The sequence below is a fragment of the Ostrea edulis genome, chromosome 1, assembly GCF_947568905.1.
Source record: "Ostrea edulis chromosome 1, xbOstEdul1.1, whole genome shotgun sequence".
In the NCBI taxonomy this organism is placed as follows: domain Eukaryota; kingdom Metazoa; phylum Mollusca; class Bivalvia; order Ostreida; family Ostreidae; genus Ostrea; species Ostrea edulis.
The window spans coordinates 5,669,032-5,692,484 of record NC_079164.1 but is presented as its reverse complement, the minus strand read 5'-3'; the positions used below and the strand labels follow the sequence as shown (position 1 = coordinate 5,692,484).

The following is a 23,453-nucleotide window of genomic DNA, read 5'->3' as shown; positions in this document are numbered from 1 at the left end:
ATTAATGACAATTGTGTGTTATTCTATTTTGTATAAGGAGAAAAACTCGTAAGTTGCAAGAACTTGTTTCTAATCCTTTTGTATATAGTATATACAATAAAATATGTTAAAATCAAATCAACATTTGTAGTTTTAAAAGAAATGTTTCGTTGTTTGGTAGCCTAAACATATTAGAAGAATAAGCATTCTGTCATAATTTAAGTTTATTTTGTATATGTATGTACTCTCTAACCTTTAATCTTTTGTGACCTACATTTTGATTGGTTAATTTGGATTTTGAATTTCGAATCTCGTATTTTAAATTTCGAATCTCGAATGAGCCTTCTGGGCTTTCGTATAAAGTCCACATAATGATGTACATAAGGAATTAAAATATATATAATCATTTATGTTAGTTACATAAGGAACATTTAATTTGGTTAAAGTTAAAACATTTTACCGAAATTAGGTTGTACACTACCTGACAGTGTCCAAGAAATCAGGGCTGTTTACAATATAGCAGTTTTTCTATTTATCATTCATATAGTGCATTATGTTTTCGATCATTGCGTTTGGCAAGAAGAAACGACGTGTATTCAAAATGGTGCCTTGGATTGTCGCATTGGACAAAAACTACCATTATAAACACATTCGCAATACTTATGAATTTTGAAATTATGAGCGACCATTCATTTTGTCTTTGGTCAACTACTCGCGGTACGGATTACGATTGTATTCGTAAAATTATTATCTAATTTTCAATACGGAGAGAGATCCTTTATCTAACATAAGGAACATTTAATCTGGAGCTCCAAGTGACTCCCTAATACATGTAATCAAGTTTACTGTATGTGATATCAATAAATATAACATAACTAATGCACACAATTGTTCTTAAATTCATTTGAATAAAAGATATCGTGCATTCAATTCATGTGCGCAACAATTCAAACGCGCATTGAAAAAGTCCTTCCTCTCTGCAATATTACTAGTATTTAATGGTGATTTCCGTGTTTCGTCTAGTAATGATATATAGTGAGAAGTTTATCAGTACTGACTGTATAAATACTGATGATGTACACAATGATATATAGTGAGAAGTTTATCAGTACTGACTGTATAAATACTGATGATGTACACAATCATTTATAGTGAGAAGTTTATCAGTACTGACTGTATAAATACTGATGATGTACACAATGATATATAGTGAGAAGTTTATCAGTACTGACTGTATAAATACTGATGATGTACACAATCATTTATAGTGAGAAGTTTATCAGTACTGACTGTATAAATACTGATGATGTACACAATCATTTATAGTGAGAAGTTTTCATGATATGATTTATTATTCGCATAGACAATATGGATTTCGCACTGCATCCGTTGTTACGGTGATTAATTAGAAACTAAATGTTAATTAGTCTCAATTATGCATTTAAAAATACATAATATTCATTAATACCCTCCAGTGAGTTATAATAAACTTAATTATTACCCTCCAGTGAGTTATAATAAACTTAATTATTACCCTCCAGTGAGTTATAATAAACTTAATTATTACCCTCCAGTGAGTTATAATAAACTTCATTATTACCCTCCAGTGAGTTATAATAAACTTAATTATTACCCTCCAGTGAGTTATAATAAAATTCATTAATACCCTCCAGTGAGTTATAATAAACTTAATTAATACCCTCCAGTGAGTTATAATAAACTTAATTAATACCCTCCAGTGAGTTATAATAAACTTCATTATTACCCTCCAGTGAGTTCTATCGGTTAGCGCATCCATACCACACTTCATTTTTATCTTATCTTTAACGCGGTCATTTCAAAATATCCCTATGCACAATATTAGAAAGACATCAAATCTAAATCGTTATAAACTATATACTCTTTGTATTGAAACTGAAGCTTATTTTTCACTTTCCTCTCTGTATTTCGGGAAGTTGCATGTGTGAATTTAGTTTTTTTTTTTTCACTTTCCTCTCTGTATTTGGGGAAGTTGTATGTGTGAATTTAGGTTGTTTTTTTTTTCACTTTCCTCTCTGTATTTGGGGAAGTTGTATGTGTGAATTTAGTTTTTTTTCACTGTCCTCTCTGTATTTGGGGAAGTTGTATGTGTGAATTTAGTTTTTTCCCACTTTCCTCTCTGTATCTGGGGAAGTTGTATGTATGAATTTAGTTTTTTTTTCTCACTTTCCTCTCTGTATTTGGGGAAGTTGTATATGTGAATTTAGTTTTTTTTTTCACTTTCCTCTCTGTATTTGGGGAAGTTGTATGTGTGAATTTAGGTTTTTTTTTCACTTTCCTCTCTGTATTTGGGGAAGGGGTATGTGGGAATATAGTTGTTTTAAAGTTTTGATATATGATTGCTCTGTGGTTCGAATCAGTTGCGTGAAGCTGTACAGAACATACTTATATACAAAAGTGACTAATACAAAATATCAATCGATGATGGTGCTTTTAACACAGGTGTAACACACAGACTACGAGGGGATATCATAGCATGTGATATTGATGAGAGGTATTACTCATTTTCGATACTTTGATTTCAGACATTCATTTCTTGATGTACTCTACCGAGTGTCAAGATAATGAACTAAAGTTAACATGCTGTTACTTAAAACAATGAGCTAAAGTTAACATGCTGTTACTTAAAACAATGAGCTAAAGTTAACATGCTGTTACTTAAAACAATGAACTAAAGTTAACACTCTACTACTTAAAACAATGAGCTAAAGTTAACATGCTGTTACTTAAAACAATGAACTAAAGTTAACACGCTACTACTTAAAACAATGAGCTAAAGTTAACATGCTGTTACTTAAAACAATGAACTAAAGTTAACACGTTACTACTTAAAACAATGAGCTAAAGTTAACATGCTGTTACTTAAAACAATGAACTGAAGTTAACATGTTATTCCTTAAAACAATGAACTAAAGTTAACATGCTGTTACTTATAATAATGAACTAAAGTTAACACGTTACTACTTAAAACAATGAGCTAAAGTTAACACGCTATTACTTAAAACAATGAACTAAAGCTAACATGCTGTTACTTAAAACAATGAGCTAAAGTTAGCATGCTGTTACTTAAAATAATGAACTAAAGCTAACACTCTACTACTTAAAACAATGAGCTAAAGTTAACATGCTGTTACTTAAAACAATGAGCTAAAGTTAACATGCTGTTACTTAAAACAATGAGCTAAAGTTAACATGCTGTTACTTATAATAATGAACTAAAGTTAACATGCTGTTACTTATAATAATGAACTAAAGTTAACACGTTACTACTTAAAATAATGAACTAAAGTTAACACGCTATTACTTATAATAATGAACTAAAGTTAACATGCTGTTACTTAAAACAATGAGCTAAAGTTAACATGCTGTTACTTAAAACAATGAGCTAAAGCTAACATGCTGTTACTTAAAACAATGAACTAAAGTTAACATGCTGTTACTTAAAATAATGAACTAAAGCTAACACTCTACTACTTAAAACAATGAGCTAAAGTTAACACGCTATTACTTAAAATAAATACTCGTATCATGAATGCAATGAGGACCTCTATCCAGTATTGTCATTCTTCTGATCATTCCGCCGCTTCTAAATATTGTTTAAATATGAAACAAGTACTGTAAAATTTATGTTAATATACATCGGGTTTCCGCAAAAGGTTTCGAATCATGAAAAAAGTCACAGAGTCCTGATTTCTCTTTGAAGACAATTAAATATGCTGGGTAACTTTGATTTCTATCAAACACGACAAATATGCTTGGATTCTGTACGTTATCAACACACGAGTCATACCGCCTGTGACCCTCGTTTGGGATGGTGGGCGGGCAGGTCATACTTTCATCACCCTTCGTGTAACGACCCACCAACACCTTGGCCTGAAACATAAGTCGACGTGGCCCCACTGTGTAGTCGTTGCTGTATTTGGCACTCACGGCAAAATAAGACCCTTTCCCATATGCTGTAGAATTTTTACCGCTTAATCGAAAATCGAAGTTGTTGGTACATATTCCATAACAGGTATTCATGGAGCCTGTCCCGTGGAACAAATGTCTTTCTTCGATTCTTGATCCGATCTTCTTCATGTCGATATCCATAATTTCTTTTTTCCTATATGTGGGATACAATATGATATATAACTTTCTTAAACAACTAAATACATAGTATTTGATTTATAAGTAATGGAACTGGCAGTTGCTAGAGTCTTTGTGTTTTTGGTTCATCGTAATTGTGTGAGGTCTTGCAATCAAGTAAATAATGAAACACACTATTTGTATTTGATGAAGGAAGAATAACATTTATTTATTTTTAAATTATCAGCGAAACTGAATTTGATTGATTAATTAAATATTGTTTTTCGTCCCTCTCGAAAATCTTTCACTCATATGGAGAAATCACAATTGCTGGTGAAGGGCTGCAAATTTTTGGCCTATGCTCTGCTCTTATGGCCTTTGAGCAGGGAGGGATCTTTATCGTGCCACACCTGCTGTGACACGGGACCTCGATTTTTGCGGTCTCATCCGAAAGACCGCCCAATTTAGTCGCCTCTTACGTCAAGCAAGGGGTCCCGAGGACCTATTCTAACCCGGATCCCCAAAAACATATAGGGCTTAAGAACTCGGATCGCTTATGCAAGGTAGTGGTTCGTGGACCTTGAATAATTTAGTAACAAAATGTACACAAACAGCGATGAATTCGCAAAATAACATATTCCCACCTAACCGTGTTTACAATATACTTATATAACATATCCCCACCTAACCGTGTTTACAATATACTTATATAACTTCATGAAAGCGTAAACCACGAACTCATGCACACACACACACTTTTATAATGAATAAAATGAAATAAAAACGAGAAATCTAACATTTTATACTCATTCCAAAGGGTTTTGTTCTGTATACGATATATGTTCTCTATTCCGAAGAATTTGTCGTTCATCGATGTGAAAAAATCTTTCTCAATCTTCTTAAACTCTTCTGTAATTTGTTCCAGTTCCACTTGTTCGAAATCATGAGCGAGATCCCATAGACACCAACCAGGAGGTACTGGATGAAGAATGGTAACCCTCACAGAATTCAAACTGCAATGAGTATTACTAAATTCAGATTGAATGTAGCATTTAGTATTCTTATGTACCATGAAGGCGAATATAACGAACAGTGATGCATATCATAACTTGTATAAGCAATACAAAATAGATAGTTGGACAAACACGTGAGATAAAATAGAAATAAATACTCTCACAGTTAGACAAGAAATGAATGGCCCACAATCATGGGTAGCACCTAGTCTAAAGAAGGCAAATAATATGATATTGCTAACATGTGAAATAAAGGAAAACTTACTAATTCTTGGCACGCACATCGGAAAATGAAATAAACAATGGACGTCTACGTATAGCTTGAGCTTCTTGTGTATCTAAGTTGGTTTCCTGCATCTCAGAGAAACTTATTCGATACTTTAATCCATGATTCAGTCTGGTAAATACATACGTCTTCTGTCCTTTCAGATATTTTAACTCCAAAGTGGACTGAAAATCATCCTACAAAGTAACATGTGATTAACAGATTAAAATGTATCATGTCTCAAATATCTTTTTTTATTTCTTCTGTTACTAACAAACACCATCGAACAGCAAGTCATACAGAACACTATCATGGAGATCAGCCATCACATTTGAATTTTATTGATGGCTTATCTCAAATGTCTATATTTCTTCATTTCCTTATCCTCTCTTTTCTTTATTTCTGGTGTATGAAGCTTATTGTTGAAATAACCTTTGCTTGTCAGCACCTGTTTCTGTGAGCCATAGTCAACATTAGTATCCACAGAACGACCAAACATGGTATGAAACACGTTAGACAGCATTCGACATAACGACATTTTCTATTTGCAAATAAGATCATTATAACGACCTTATGACTCTCCGAAATATTGACTTCAAACGAGTGTTGAAACTTGTATGTTGAATGAAATATCCAAATGTGAAGCAGATATGGAAGACTGTAATATTCTTTATTTCGAGATCACTAAGATACATCGAATCAACGTATGGAATGGAAATCAACATTGTCAATAGGTAAAATATCGTCGATACATATAAATGTTGAAATAAAGGCACAGCAAGTTTTTTCTTTTCAAATAGAATCTTTTGAATGAATTATGCCTCAAAAGAATATAATGATCGGTCAGCTAGCAAAGGAGTACAATTTGTGCCCATGGGAATTCCAGTAGACTGTTCGAAGACTTCATCATCAAAGAATACGTAGTGTATGCGGAACCTCACTTCTTTTTATGTCAACTTTGATATCTTATACTCCTACTTAATTACAAAAATCTTCTATAATTGATTTTGTTATGCTATATCTCGCTAACTGAACTTTTAAAAATCGGCAGAACAGAGGCATGGAAAAAATATTTGTTGAAGAATTTGTCTCATACTTGGTAAAAAGATATTAGTATATGTCATCCTCAATACTAGTGATGAAAGGCGAAGATAACGAACAGAGATCAATCTCATACTCCTCTAACCAATACAAAATAGATAGTTGGGCAAACACGGACCCCTGGACACACCAGAGGTGGGATCGGGTGCCTAGGATGAGTGAGCATTCCCTGTCCAAACCATGCAAAAATGACAAAATATTGCGTATTTAAGACTGTATGTAAATTTTAATTTTTTGTAGCAATTAAGTTTTGTAAAAACATTTCATTAATGACAAAGGCAGACATGACTAATTATGGCTTGTCAAAATTTGCAATATTTGAACTTTTCCGTTGTGATTGCCTAATCATTTGTATGATTTTTCATTTGAATCTATATACAAAAACATTATTCAATAAAAATGAAAAGCTGTTCAACATAAATGGAAAATATACGATTGAAATGAAAAATTATACAACACAAACAAAATACATAGAATGAAAATGGGGAAAAAAATTGAATACAAATAAAGAATTATGAGATGGATCACTGTTTGTTATCTTCATCTTTGCATACGATAAAAATGAAAATTATACATACATGTATACAATACATGGTGGAGATAACGAACAGTGATCGATGATTTTTAATAATACAAATGAAAAAGTATACGAAACACATGAAAAAAAATCACACATTGCAGCGTTTGGCATGTTGTCGCTAATCCTTCATCTTAATTGTATTCTGATTCATGTATCGTATTCTCTCCACCTTTTTATGTAATAAGTTTAGTCCTTATTGGATTGATTTGGCATTATGAAAACATACCCCTTCATATGGAATCCAGACATCCGCTTTGTCTTTATAGTACCACCTCCACTGCGTGTGAAAAGAACCAGAAGAAGCTATTTCCAAACTATCAGCAAATGACTTTGTGGAAAGACGTCTGATGATGTGGCGGTCAGGACCACTAAAAGGCTCGCCGTCAATTTCGATGAAAAGTCCATAATTATCCGGAAAATTAAGTCGAATCTTGTAATCTCTACCATCATGCTTTGTCTGAAATATTAAATGCAAACATGGTGTTGGTTCTATCGACATTTGTAAGTTGTAAAATCGATTCCAATGCAAAAAATCTAACAATCAATTTGAAAGATGAAACAACTGATGATGTAGTAGATATTCTTTAAATAGATGCATAAGCTTGTCAGTTTACCTCGCTTTCGACTGTATCAGATAGTTGGCAATATTGCTTTTCTATTTTTTGGTTTTCATTGCTTGTAAAACAGACCCATTCTCCGTATATCTTTATCTGCCACTCATAGGGGAGTTCCGTATGATACCTGCTACACTTTTCAGGACATGGTCCACTGGATTTGTTCAACGCCAAACAAATTTTTGGTATATCTTTCATTCCCCGACTTTGTGACGTCGACGGGGCTGCAAAAAATAGAGATGTCCCTTTCCTTTAAACGAAAATTACAAAGATAAATATTCGTTTTCACTAACAAAAAATATCTTACGTTTTTTCTTTGGATTATTTTTAGTTGTAACAGCAGCCATGAATTCAGTGTCTTCAACTGGCTTATCCCATCGATTTCGTCTTTCAAGCTTGGTCTTGTATACTTCCTCCGATCTTTCATTTTTGCTTTCTCCTTTATTTTGCTCTATTTCATAATTTTTCACCCTCTCATCAATAGGATTATCACCTCCTTCTGCTAAATAATTTTCTGACGAGCTGAGGGAATCTGAAGCTTTTTCGTGATTATCAACTTCCAATGATGTATCTTCTTCATTTGTGTTTCTCTTTGGTCCACGGTGAATGGAAATCACAGCTTTTAAGCGAGCAAGTTGTTGTCTAGGCCATCGTGACATTCCATAAACAGATAAAACCCATTTGTTGTGAGGATCATCTAAAGTATGACCTTTGCTGCAAGGTGAATTTTGACATTTATCTCGAATATAGTTGTAACAGACATGAAGAAATGGACACTCCTCGGGAGTGTTCGCTTCACAGTGGGATGCTGGGCACACTTGAGGATATCTGCATTTTAATATTGTGCGAATTTCTTTATCCCGAAATCGATTCAGTCCCAGTTTGCATTTAATTTCTTTGTTGTTACCGGAGGTGAATGTATGTCCATATGTACATTTGTCACCACGTTTGCACATACCATTGAGGTTCCACATGCAAACATGAAAATAATTGCAATTTCTCCGTTGACATCTTTTTCTATTTCCAAGGCCTAATTCATGAAGACAAGTTTCTGCATCTCTTAAGAAAGGTGCAATATACGTAGGTTTTCCTTCTTTCTTATACACAGCTAGTATTTTCTTTTTCTTCAATAACCACTCATCAAAGTCCTCAGGTAGAGAATTGTACATCTCTTTAAATCTTTTCAAACTGGTGCATCCACCACATTCTTTTACAAGAAAAGAGAACACATCTTTTTCCAGCTGATCTCGAACATCATTAAGATTTGAATCTCTTCTTGATACTTCCTTCAGCTTTTGATCTGCACTCTCCCCCACAAGGGATATTTCACTAGCAATACTCTCATTGTCTGAGTCGGCCTCAGTCGTTTCCAGTCCTATTTTGTAGAAAAAAACACCAATAGAGCAATTGTAAAAGACATACAAACAGGTTAGGCAGCAATATAAAATTCTTAAAACATTTCTACAGTACCTTTAGTACAAACAATATTGAATAGGGCTTTAAGAGCTGCAGTTGCTGCTTCATGTTGAGCTTCTGTCTTTGTCTTGCCATATCCCTCAAATTTCATCCCATCTACCGCAACAGTAAAGCAAATTAATGCTGAAGCTGTCTTTTCTGTGTTGAAGGATGTTGTTGGTCGTAGCTCCAATAAAAATTCCACAGGCTCTCTCTCTGATAAAGTAGCGTTTCCTAGTTTTAAAAGTAAAAAACTAAGTATAATAGGTTGAAATGGCTTAATGCAAAGCTGAAGATGATGAACAGTGACCAATCTCATAACTCCTATAAAGAATACAAAATAGAGAGTTGGACAAACACGGATCCCTGAGTATGGAAAAGGTGGAATCAGGTATCTAAAAGAGTAAGCATCCCTGTGGACCGGTCACATCCGCCCTGAGCCCTCGCAGCACAGTTAAGGTTCCAGTAAGGGGGCGTGGTCTAATCTATACAGCAATATGTATTATGACACCACACAAAAATAACAACGAATCACAACCCTTCTAAAAATACCATGTAATCTGACACCTTGAGAGAAAATTTATCGCGATGCTCTTGTCATCATGATAGTCTGACGCATTTCATTTGCAGTAAGTGGCGGATCAATTGCATTTTTTTAATGAAAATATATATTTCAATTAAATGAAACAAAAAAGTTTGCAGATATTTAAAAGACTGTTAATTTGAGAAGAATGCCTACCTTATAAATTCACTAATTTTTTTTATTTTCCCTTAGGAAAGCATTGATGCTTTATTTATAGATAAGGGGGCAGACGGGTGGGTCTTACACGTCGATTTATTACAAGGACATAATTATCTTCAATTCATCATAATGGGTATCTAACGTGAACCAAAGAAATACCTAGCTATCTGAAAACTGCTGTGGACATAATGAAATCTTAGAAATAAATTATTTATTTTAAATTAAAAATGCGGGTGACTGATAAAAAATTCAACACGCAATGCAATATGATTTTAACGATTATAAATCGAAATCTGTAGAACTCCACAACATTTTTTCATGTATGAAGATGATAATGGAATATTGCTACTCTGTACATAGATAAGGGAAGTTGATGACAGAGAAGCTGATTTCATTCCGTTTGTCATAATGTTGAGCTGTTCGTTAAAACACCCAAGTACGAAGCAAGTGTGAAAGACACTGTGGTGTCGTTTACTTTGAGTTCACTGGGATATATTGAATCGACAAATGAATGAAAATAATTGTCATTAACAGATAACACGTCATCGCTATACCTAAATGTTGAGTTGAAGACCACAGCAAGAATTTTTCTTCTCCAGTAGAAACTTTGCAATAAATTCTGCCTTATAAGAATATAAAAACAAGCCAGCTAACAGAGGAGCACAATTCATACTCATGGAATTCCAACACACTGTTTGAAGACATTATCAACCAAGGCTTGGAAGATATTGTTAATGAGGAACTCCAGCATATTTTTTACTTCAGTTTCAGAGTACTTGTGCGTAGAATGAGAGTTGTGTTTAACAAAGTTTTTTTCTGAATGACTAATCACTAGATATGGATATTTCCTTTTTGTATTTTTCTTGAAGACGTAAATGTCTATGATGCCAAAGAATCTAGTCTTTAATCGATCATGAGGAATGGCCGTGTAAAATGTTGAAAAGTCATATGTTTTGAAGGTGTTGATTTAGAAAAAGAGAATTGAATTCAAGTTTCTAAATGTCTTAATTTATTTATAGAATCCACGTTTGATTAACCCCACTTTCTGCATATGTTTGGCACATGTGTTAAGTTTCTCCTTCACAATTGTTAATATTTCCGTGAGGAGCAGCAATAGGGGCTTGATAAAACATTTACTGGATCCAGTTGTGTAATTTTGTTTTAGCGAAGTTTAGGGAACCAGTATAAGTTTTCATTCTTGAAAGGTAAAGATAAAGAGATAAATTTCATAACTTTTTAAAACACGTCCCGTTTAATTGGGTATTAAATATGTTTAAATTTTGAAAAGGCAGTTGGAGGTTAAATACGATTTCCAAATGTGAAATTAAATACAGTTGTACTTGTGATATATATACTGTAGATATGGAAAGAGTTTAAAATATATCACTTTTTATAATAAAATAATGTGAATTGGAAAAAAATAGTTACCAGGGGTTGACCTTGCGGTCTGGGGAAGAGACTGGTAACTATACACGGAGGGAGACTCCAATCTATGCTGTAAATCCGGTGTTATCTGTGACGGATTTGGATGGTACTGGTTATAAGAAGCCACAGGTGGAACATATGGATTCCAATATGGATGCGGGTTATGAAACGTTCCGGGATATAGAGACTGATGTGGGTAATTCATCACTGGCCCTCCGGGTAGAGAAAGTAATCCACCAGATGTTTGGTTGTGTAGATGAGCAGCATGATATCTCTGCACAGGTAAACCACCAGATGTATGGTTGTGCAGATAAGCAGCATGAGATCTCTGCATAAGCGGTGGAATTGACCTGTTACCTTGGGAAATAAAAAGAATTACGTTGTCTTATCGCAATTTTTTTAAAGCATAGTCGTTATCTTTTTGGCTTGTTTATCGATTGCAATATAAACAGGAAATGTTTGTAAAACATCTACAGTACACGACACGAGTTTTATGCGTGTTCCACGCAACGCGGTGGAACAAATTTGCCCCAAACACGGTGGACCTTTAAAATTGTCGGCACCTTTGAAGTCCTATTTTTCCGCGCGAGCTAGACATTGAAGTCCACGGAGGATCTCCGTGGATGTCACCTGTACCTCCGTCGATGCCACCGTGTACCTCCGTGTGATAAAACAAAGAAATAATTTCCGAAATGATTCACCCAAAAAACCTTTTCGCTTGGCCAGCATACATGCCCTCACCCCATTACTTATTTAGAAATTAGCTATAAATCATTCAATTCTTGTAATTGTTGTTTAATGATACGTTGGTGTTTTCGGTTCATATCCGTATGTAGACTTCCCTGCTGACGTTCACACCTTTTTATGAAACGTCCAAATTCTCGACATCCTGTATATAAACACCTGTGTTATTCCTACCACTCGTCGGTACATTGTTTCACGGCACGTGCAACACAATTTCACCAAATAAAAGAAGGGTCATGAACAACGACAATCACATGCCAGTAATTTCAATTTGATAAACAGCAGTTCAAAGAAATGTGTACCATAAGCAATAGTTTATTTTTACGTAAAGTTTTCATTGTAATTAGGAATATGTGATTAAGGTCAGCTATATACATGTACATGTTTACAGTGGATAGGAATTTCATTATGTACTCAACTGTGAAGCAATGTGAGCAAAGAATCAAATTTTTATCACTTAAACAAATAAATATTAAAACTATCTTTACTTTTAAACAAACCTTTAGAAAACTCCGTACTTTCATTAAGAAAATTTCATTAGAATGCCCATACTTCACATTAATAATGGCACGGTTTTTTAAGGTTTTTTTTCTAACTTGATAAATACTTTATTACACGCATGTATTATTTACTAAATGTATATATAACAGCTTTTTGTCTTTATATTTTTGTATACCATTGCATAATGGTGATGAGATCCAATAAATTGAATTGAGTACATGTAGTCTTGAAATATCACAAAGTAAAGAGTTGGCAACGATTGAAATAAAAATGCAGACGTTTTCTCGTTTATTCAGTAACTCAATAACTTGCGCGTCTTCTGAATGAAAGTTGTAAAAGAAACGTACTAGGTTTTGGTCAGTTATAACATAATACGGGGGTAAAATTCATCTAATCTCCGTGCCTTCTAGAAAGAATTATCCAGTAAATCCAATGATGCTGCAGTATATATAGCATGTATTTATTTTATTGTTGACTGAGAGGGAGATAGACAGCTAAGCACGTAACATCGTTTTAGAAGGGGGGGGGGGGACTCATTCATTAGTCCTAACCCGGACCAGCCGAAAAATTTAACATGTAAAGAAAACAAAATGGGAAATAAAAAAAAATATCAGAATGAAAGGGGATGGATAATTAATCAGAAAGAAATTGTACTTTCAAGATTTATACTGAACGTATTAAACTTCCCGTATCTGCATACATTCATGAATATTATAATCAATGATTACCAATGCTCTCTCTCTCTCTCTCTCTCTCTCTTGCTTTCATTATCTAATGCATCTAAAGATTAAATTAAAGATCTTAATAATCGATAGCGTATATGAATAAAAGCAAATAATCGTTAAGTCATTTCTGTTTATATTTATATTAGTTTTTTTTTCATGAACTAGTTGCATTTGACACCGAGGATTTACATCCTTAAATATTGATTACAAGCAGGTAGAATCGGAGAGGGTGTACTTTGAAAACTTGAAAGGTTTTCGTAATCGGAAAATTTAAGCACCATTTTTGTTGTTATTTTATTGCTTGTCAAGAAATTTATACAACTTAACCGGCAACATACCCCTTCTGATACATTGAAAAATATAAGTAATGTTAGCACGGGGCTCTATAAAGTTCAATCTGCAGTTTGGTCATACGTCGTCATTCAATAACTTATTCAAAACAAAAAAAAATATTTGTCGGATTAGCGGTACTATGATGTATGACTATAACAATGACCTGTGTATAACTTGTACATTCCATGCAAATTCGAAGGGGTTTTCGCCTCAGTAGAACAATGGGGGTCAGCTAATCCGTGTATTTGAAATCAACAGAAGTGCTTAGCTTCTTGCGGAAAGTGTGAAATATATTGGGTCGGCGTAAGATACCCGTGATCTTAGACTAGATCTGATATCGCGCCGACCCAATATATTTCACACTTTTCATGAGAAGTCAAAACCCAAACTAGCTAACCGTAATTTAGTTATACTGTGACAAAGACCCTAGGAATTTGCATGGTATATACTTATTATACAAAAATCATTGCATTATCCAGACACTCCCGATGAACATTTTTTTTTTATGAAAACCTCTATCAAAGTACATCGAACATAAGTCTCGGTCAAATGTAATTAAATCGGGATTTTAAAAATAAATCATTCGATGGTTTGTATTTTTGCTTCTATTAATTACGTAATAAATTAATTCCAATTTGTTAATCATCGACAATGCTCTAATTTCTATATTGGATCAAGTTATATTTGTCAAGATGCATATCAACACAATATGATGGAGGTAATTATGTTAAACAGCGCATTTGTCACAGAGAGAGAGAGAGAGAGAGAGAGAGAGAGAGAGAGAGAGAGCACATCAGTAATTATTAAATATCCCTATCACATGTTGTACATGTATGTTTTTCATTTACTGAATATACTAATTCGCATTCAAAACAGGAATTGCCTGCAAGTACGCATTATTTAAACATAGAATTTAAGAATATTTTTTGAAGAAAGAAGACTAAAAGAAAAAAAGTCAAAACCAGGTTTTCTTAAAAACATAATGTATAGTGTTTGGTATCGTTGGAATCGGCTCAATATGCTGAAAAACAATATAAGTATCAGGGGGGGGGGGGGGGGGGGGATATTGACATTTTTTCTTTTCTTAAAATTCCACCCTTATCTTGATTATTTGGCCTGCGGCACATTTTCACATTTCCCGCAAGGCGCCCGTGGCCAGAACAAAGCTCTTAGCAGCTGTGTGTATTCGCAAATAACACACACCGTGGAACACGGAGGACACGGTGTATCTCCGTGGATTTTCCACCGTGGTCTTTCCACGGTGGGGTGTATAAAACTCGTGTCGTGTACTGTATGCCCCCATGGTACAAAATTGAAAAGGGTTATACACATGTATCATTTAATTATTAGTAGTGTCAAACCAATTCAAGATACTGAACAGACAATATCTTCCTACAATGTATGTCCAAAGTGGATTGACCATGTGACTTAAAAATCAATAGGGGTCATCCACACCTTATGCTGTACCAGTGTACCAAGTTTGGTGTCAAATCAAGCAAATAATTCTTAAAATACAGACGATAATATATTACTATTTCCAATTTGACCCTTGATTGATTGTTTGAATATTGTTTTACGTCCCTCTCGAGAATATGTCACTCATATGTAGACGTCACCACTGCCGGTGGAGGGCTGCAAAATGTAGGCCTATGCTCGGCGTTTATGCCCATTGAGCAGGGAGGGATCTTTATTGTGCCACACCTAATGTTTTTGCGGTATCATCCGAAGGACCGCCCCATTTAGTCGCCTCTTGCGACAAGCAAAGTGGTACTGAGGACTTATTCTAACCCGGATCCCCACGGGATTTGACTCTTAAGCTTTGACCATGTGACCTCGAAATCAATAGGGGTCATCTACTCTTAAAGATATACCATTGTACCAAGTTTGATTTCTGTCAAGCAAAGGGTTCTCAATATATTTGGTGGACAGTACCATTCTATGTCCAGTTTGACCATTGTCCTCAAAATCAATAGCGGTAATCCACTCCTTACAATGTACCAAGTCTATTGTCTGTCGCGCAAAGGGTTCTCAAAATATTGAGGAGACAGTATATTTCTATGTCCAGTTGTTTGACTCTTGACTTTTCACTATGTGATCTGATAATTAATAGGGGTTATCTACTCCTAAAGATGTACCAGTGTACCAAGTTTGATGTCTGTAGAGCAATGGGTTCTCAACCTATGAAGCGAAATTATTTTCTTATGTCCAATTTGCCTTGGTTCATATGACCTCAAAATCCATAGGGGTCATCTACTTATAGAGATGTACCAGTGTACCAAGTTTGATGTCTGTCAAGCAAAGGATTTTCAAGATATAGAGCGGACAGTCTCTTCTTATGTCAAGTTTGACCCTTGACCTTTACGTTTAGATCCTCTAATTTACTGATACTCACTGCGAGGTCCATTGTCATCGGAACGTCCAGATCCCCCAATTTACAGATACTCACTGCGAGGTCCATTGTCATCGACACGTCCAGATCCCCCAATTTACTGATACTCACTGCGAGGTCCATTGTCATCGGCACGTCCAGATCCCCCAATTTACAGATACTCACTGCGAGGTCCATTGTCATCGACACGTCCAGATCCCCCAATTTACTGATACTCACTGCGAGGTCCATTGTCATCGGCACGTCCAGATCCCCTAATTTACTGATACTCACTGCGAGGTCCATTGTCATCGGCACGTCCAGATCCTCTAATTTACTGATACTCACTGCGAGGTCCATTGTCATCGGCACGTCCAGATCCTCTAATTTACTGATACTCACTGCGAGGTCCATTGTCATCGGAACTTCCAGATCCTCGTCCTCCTCTAACTTTACTTCTCTGTTCTGAGTAAATAAAAACAAAGATTTCCAATTCCTACTGGTTCCAACAGTTCAAAATCATAAATCAAACAAGCATTCTGAGAGCATTGCATGGCAATACATAGTCCTCTACCGGTGGCAAGAATTATTGGACCGCAGCAATATTCAAAGTTTAATATACAGTGTATAATATTCAGGAGTCCAATGTTTGCCCAACTCTCTATTTTGTATTGCTTTTAGGAGTTTTGATATTCTTTACCTTTCATGCTAGAAGTTTTCTTGAGTGTAGTTCACTTATCTACAGAAATAAGATTAATTGATTGTATATTGTTTAACGTCCCGCTCGAAAAAAAAATTCACTGATATGACGACGTCACCGTTGCCGGTGAAGGGCTGCAAAGGTAGACCTATACTGGTCGCTTACGGTCTTTGAGCAGGGAGGAATCTTTACCGTGCCACACCTGCTCTGACACGGGACCTCGGTTTTTGCTGTTTCATCCAAGGGACCGCCCATTTAGTCGCCTCTTACGACAAATAAAGGGGTACTGAGGCTCTATTCTAACTCGGATCCTCACGGAACAAGAAATAAGAAACTTGGATGTAAACTTTAAAGGAACTGATTCACGATTTCGCCCAAAATTTTGTTTTTCACTTTTAATGATCAAAATCTATTGTCTAATGTATTTAAAAGATTTCACATAAAAATCATGGTTATACATCATTACAGAAGCTCATTTTAGAGAGTCTATTATTTGTTTTGTAAACAAAGATTGCGGTATGTTATGTTTACGAAATTTTCAAAAGAAATGGATATCGATCTAAGTTTATTATATCTTTCTCATGTTTACATAACACAGATTTAAGGCTAAAATATTGCTTTTATTCTTGCGTTCAGAAGTTCAAAATTTTGACTGTCATCATTTAATCAGTTATATTTTTAATGTTTGACATCAAATATGAAAACTATTTTTTTCAAAAATCGTAAACCAGTCCCTTTAAGTTGTTGTGAATGTGACTCCACTGGTTCTTATCAACTTTTTGGAGGTGAACTAAAATGTACCAATATTACATGAATTCACGCTTCCACGCCCCGCCCACCGATGACAACGAAAGTCACATGTTTCCAGACTTCGTCAACAACATGGCGGGCGATTTAGATCTTATACTTGATACATTTTCAATTGTCTTATTTACTCGTGAATTTTCAAAGAAAAATCTGTCAAAAAGCAGGGAATAATCTCATACTTGAAAGGCGAGTGTAGAACCCCTAAGGAGTATAAAATATTTTCCTACACAGCACTTTTAATGTCATTTAAAATCACGTGATGTAAATATGCATTTAAAAGTCTCAGAAACAGCATGAAAAAACCTTTGAAGTCCGGATGATCTTCAAAGCGAGGTTGAGAGCAAATTGGTGTATTCGAATTTTTCAAAATTGTCAGTATAAATGATTTTCATTATTTTATCAATACATATTTTAAAAAAAAAACTATTTGATAATTAAAAGAGAAAAACAAAATTTGGGGGAAATCGGGAATCAGTCCAGTTAAAGCTTTTAAAAGACTACGTCACCCGTTCTGTTTTCGCTAAACCTTCAACTCTTTATAGCATTACGTCACGATACTCATGTCACGTCACGAAATGGTGTTTAAATGTTTTGTGAAATTACTTGCATCAATCGATTTCATTATCTATCATCCTTGGTCAGTAGTTAAAGCATCGGGCTGGTGAACTGCAGATCCCGAATTCAAATCCTACAAAGTCTTTATTTCATATCTGATGGAATGAAGTTTGGAAATGTTGTTTGTTGTTGTTTTTTTTAATTCAAAAATTGCATAATTTTGCCTTTTTCGACATACATACTTATGATATATCATCATATCTTTCATGATTAAATCATTTCATACTGATTTGAGACACTATTTCAAGGTATAGTGAGCCTTATGGAATCAGGCTACTGTTTACAATATAGCAGTTTTTCTGTTTGTCATTCATGTAGTGCATTACGTTTTAATTGATCATTGTGTTTGACGGGAAGAAACGACGTGCATTCACAATTTTATTCTTAAATTGTCGCACTGGACAAAACCTAACATTATAAACACATTCGCAATACCGAGTTTCAAATTTTGAAATTATAAACGACCGTTCACTTTGTCTTTGGTCAACTATTCGGCATGACGGATTACAATTGCATTCGTAAAATCATTATTTAATTCTCAAGAGAGAGAGAGAGAGAGAGAGAGAGAGAGAGAGAGAGAGAGAGAGAGAGAATTTATATTACATAAAAACATTTAATTTTGAGATCCAAGTGACTTCCTAATAATTCAGTTTTATCGATATCAATAACTCTGGCAGAAGTAATACGTGCAATGCAATCATTCATAAATTGTTTTTAAATTCAATTGAATTAAATATATCTTACATTCAGTACATGTGAACAACTATTCAAACACGCATTAAAAAGTCCTACCTCAATGCAATGTCATTGCGCGGGGTTTCATCTAGTGTTTGTTATTTGGGGGTTATTTCTTTTTAGGATTGTAAATATGTTCAACATATACACATATATTTAGCCTAGTAACGAGGAATTAAATGGATGTGTTTTTCTAGCCATGAAATCCACATTGTCTTTAGTTTTAAGAAACCCTAAAAAATTCCAGGAACACCTCAAGTATATCGGTCAACAAAATATGGCGCTAAAATAAGTGCCGCGAAAGGGGTTTGGTTTGAACATAATTATTCTATTACAGCAGGTTTGAACACAAGTTCTTACAACTTACGAGGTTCTCACCTTAGAGGCGGTTTAGTAGTTAAGTTCTTCGTTACTACCTTGAAAATACGGATGTATATTTAATTGCTGAGATAAAATTTAGAAATTCATTTCGAAATGGAGGATTGTCTCTCTAATGCATAGCTCTTATCCTTGAATGAAATTGGCTCCTATTTTTGGCACTCTAGCATTCGTTTTAGCTGTTACAAGTTTATTGTTACTTCGAATTTCCAAAATTTCGGCTTGAGCATCACTGAAGCGGCATCATTTGTCGAATTGCTCATCTGGTGCATCAAAATTGGCGCCGTATAAATGATATATATATATATATATATATATATATATATATATATATATATATCACACTATAGTCCAACAACACCCAACATCCAAAGTGTCGGATATAATAGTAGATACGAGGTCAAATAAAAAAGATATAAAAAGCACTAATAATGACCAACGACACGAACAACAAAATTGTCAAAATTTCAGATCAACCTGTCCTTTCCTCAGGACGATAAAATTCTTACATAGAAAAGGAAACTAAAACTGTAACTAAGCTACAAAAGCTGATAAGTTTTAGTTTCAGTTTCCTTTTCTATTTAGGTTTCTTTTCTATGTAAATATTTTATCGTCCTGAGGAAAGGAAAGGTTGTCCCGAAAATTTGACAATTCACTGTTGTTCGTGTTGTTGGTCATTTTAGTGCTTATATATATATATATATATATATATATATATATATATACACGATCGAGTGAGCGATCGGTAAAATCGTTAAAACGGCAGGAAACTGCAAAAGTAAGTCCAGAATTGAATTTCTTGTATAAAATAAAGTTTAAAAAACCCTGGTTTTTAAAAAGAGTTTTTTAAATTCAAAATGAAAACACAATGCAAAAATACGTACAGTTTATGTTCCAAAATAGATAGAATCCGTTGTTTAGCAAATCGTCTCGTGTGCTTTATCTTACTTAATTCTTCTGAATATTATCGTCACTGATGTTGATGTAAGGAAACTGAATTTCATCTGGGATTGAGAAACGATATTGATTCTTTCTATTTACGAAAAATATTTTAGTGAGTTGGACATTGGGAAAGAACACTTTAAAACCCCGTTTTAATCGACATTTTAGCCCAAACTGGCCAAAGACACTTCCGAATTGGGGGCCGGCCCCAACATCCTCGCTTAATTATTTTTAAAAATCTATGTCATAGACTTGCATGATCAGTTTGACGTATCGGGGCTGCCCCCCCCCCCCCCCAAGCCCCCGCTTATTTACGCCCAAACGCCGCTGAGCTTCCTAATCAATTTTATTACCCAAACGATTGGCGATTTGACATGTTTGGTGGTGGTGGTGGTGGTGGGGGGGGGGGGGGGGGGGAAGTCAGAGCGGACTCCATATTGAAAAGTTAGAATTCAGCAACATCCGCTAGTGTCGCTGCATTACCTAGATGTACCTTATGCAAGGTGAGAATAATGAACAGTGATCAATCTCATAACTCCTATCAAGGTGAAGATAACGAACAGTGATCAATCTCATAACTCCTACAAGCAATACAAATTAGATAGTTGGGCAAACACGGACCCCTGGACACACCAGAGGTGGGATCAGGTGCCTAGGAGGAGTAAGCATCCCCTGTTGACCGGTCACACCCGCCGTGAGCCCCATATCCTGATCAGGTAAACGGAGTTATCCGCAGTCAAAATCAGTGTGCCAAGAACGGCTTAACAATCGGTATGAAACACGTCAGACAGCATTTGACCCAATGCGAGGTTGTATTGACGAACTAGATCGTTATAACGACCATAGAATTTGCGAAATGCTGACTTCAATCGAGACTGTTGAAATCCCTGTACCATCAACTTCTTTGTCAGTAGCTTACCTCGATTTAAAAACTGACTATACCCAGAACAAGCTCTTCCATATCGAATCAGTTGAGATATATAAACACCATATGCAGGTGATAATGGAATATTGCTACATAAATGTGGGAAGTTGACGATGGAGAAGCTGAAATCATCCCGTTTGTCATACAGTTGAGTTGTTAGTTTGCCGTTAATGTCTACTTTCAATAAAATATCCAAGTATGAAGCAGAAGTGCACGACTCTGTGGTGTCCTTTATTTCGAGCTCACAGGGATATATTAAATCGACATATGAATGAAAGCTATACAACTTTATTTCGCGGATCTACCATCCAAAACGCTAGCATTCGGTTATTACATGAATATTCTACCAGCTATTGCCGTGTAAAAACTGCAATATTTACAAATGAAGCATCACTTTAAGTTCAGTCGCATCCTTGTCATTCGATTTCTTTGCGCATGAAGTTAGCACACAAATACACAAAATTCAAATCTGTGTCATGGTTATGATTAACTTGAAGAATGCTCATCCGATAACTGAATCATATCTTGATTAGAAATAAAGTTGTAGAAGGTAGGCAAAGCAACGACACTAGCTGGTGTCGCAGAATCCCCACTTTTCATTATGGAGTCTGCTCTGACCCCCCCCTCCCTTGTACATGTCACAATAAAAAAGTGTGGGTAAGGGTTGGAGTAATTGAAACGAATTTGGCATTATCTCTGTGTGATAAATGTATTCCTATATATTCCTTTATTCGAGCTAAAGTTGTGAATTCGGAAGTGGATTGAAAGTTACCGATACATTGACCAAACAAATAGCTAGATTTTAGCCAATGATAATGCTCAGTCACTATCCAATCAGCTCGAAGCTATAGGGTATAACAACATATATCAATATCTAGACAATATCAACAAGACTATTTTTCAAGCAGCTGGACACTCCATACTCAGAACTTCAGGTAAAACAGTCACCAGGCCAATTAACCCTGCTTGGACAGACAACTGCACTCAAGCCAGGAAAGCTAGCAGGAAAGCCTTTAAGGATTAAGGAATTCCAGCAGGGACACATCTCCAAGGCAGAATACAACAGAGCATGTAAACAAACAAAACATGTCATCTTCCAAGAACAGCAAACTCACTGGCAAAACATTATTTCAACACTACACTGGCGTACAAACACAACAACAGTCTGGAGAAAGGTCAAAGCAAGTTTAGGCAAAACACTAGGACAACTCTTCCAAGAATACAAAATGCATACAGCTCACAAGACAAGGCAAATTTAATTGCTAAAACATTTCAACAAGCTAGTTACAATAGCAACCTTGATCTAGCATATGCACTAATCAGGGACCGATTCAAACACAAACTCCACGTCAAAGACACAGGTCCCAACACTGGAACACTCAATCTACCATTTACATTGCACGAACTCAGGCAAACTCTCACACATGACAAAAACACTGCACCAGGAGGGGACAAAATTACATACTTCGTGCTAAAACACCTCCCTCCAAATTTCACGAACATTATACTTCATTTCTACAATCAACTATTTAAAAAGAAAAACAATTTCTAACATGCTGGAGAAATGCCATAGTCATTCCAATACCTAAACTAGGCAAGAATCACCATGTTCCTGATAAACAAGGCAAACTCGACCCTGCACAGAATGGATTCCGCCCAGGTCGCATTACAATAGACAATCTTGTCCAGCTGGAAACCAAAGTACTAAGAGGAATGGCAAACAGTCAATACACAGGAGCGGTCTTCATCGACATCTCTAAAGCCTTCGATCTGGTCTGGTATGATGGACTTATATATAATCTTCGTCATCAGTTCCACATCACTGGCAACACACTCTGCTTCATCAGGTCATTCCTCAAAGACAGGAAAATACAGGTCACAGTAAACCAGCCCAATTCGGATCCGCACACCTTGGACAATGGTACACCACAGGTTCTGTTATCAGTCCCACACTTTTCAATCTCATGATCAACGACTTATCATCCACAATACAACGCCATAAACAACGATACCAAGTGACTGATCTCTTCCAGTTTGCAGATGACTCGCAAATTCACCACACAAGTCGCTCTATTAAAATCATCAACATTAGGTTTCAAAGCACTCTAGACTCAATTTCAAACTGGTCCATCCAGTGGGGTTTCAAGCTATCGCAACCTAAAAATGTCGCAGTCTTATTTGGCAAAACTAACCCAAGGCACACTAACTACAAATCCCAGCTAAAACTCTACCTAAGAAATCAACCCATCAAGGTACAATCACAAGTAACCTTTCTGGAAGTCATCTTCGACGAACATATGACATTCAAAGCTCACGTCGAAAAACTCAAAATTAAATGCTGCAAAATGCTGAATATTATGCATTGTGTTTCAGGCACAAAATTCGGTGCTGACAAACAA

The 23,453-nt window shown here is 35.4% G+C and overlaps 1 protein-coding gene across 4 annotated transcripts in view; it reads right to left on the bottom strand.

The window, feature by feature from the left end:
- Nucleotides 1-795: 795 nt before the first annotated feature.
- Nucleotides 796-23,453, bottom strand: part of LOC125664360 (protein mono-ADP-ribosyltransferase PARP12-like) — a 45,120-nt gene continuing 22,462 nt past the window's right edge. For 2 of the 4 annotated variants that reach the window (XM_048897076.2, XM_048897077.2), the window contains exons 2-10: nucleotides 16,355-16,417; nucleotides 11,285-11,638; nucleotides 9,130-9,348; nucleotides 7,967-9,034; nucleotides 7,660-7,883; nucleotides 7,272-7,502; nucleotides 5,365-5,561; nucleotides 4,884-5,099; nucleotides 796-4,123 (exon numbers count right to left, since the gene is read on the bottom strand). In XM_048897076.2, coding sequence (XP_048753033.2) covers nucleotides 3,643-4,123; nucleotides 4,884-5,099; nucleotides 5,365-5,561; nucleotides 7,272-7,502; nucleotides 7,660-7,883; nucleotides 7,967-9,034; nucleotides 9,130-9,348; nucleotides 11,285-11,638; nucleotides 16,355-16,417 — 3,053 coding nt within the window. In that variant the 3' untranslated portion in view covers nucleotides 796-3,642. The remainder of the gene's footprint in view (nucleotides 4,124-4,883; nucleotides 5,100-5,364; nucleotides 5,562-7,271; nucleotides 7,503-7,659; nucleotides 7,884-7,966; nucleotides 9,035-9,129; nucleotides 9,349-11,284; nucleotides 11,639-16,354; nucleotides 16,418-23,453) is intronic. The other 2 variants (XM_048897078.2, XM_048897079.2) reach the window with 1 other exon arrangement.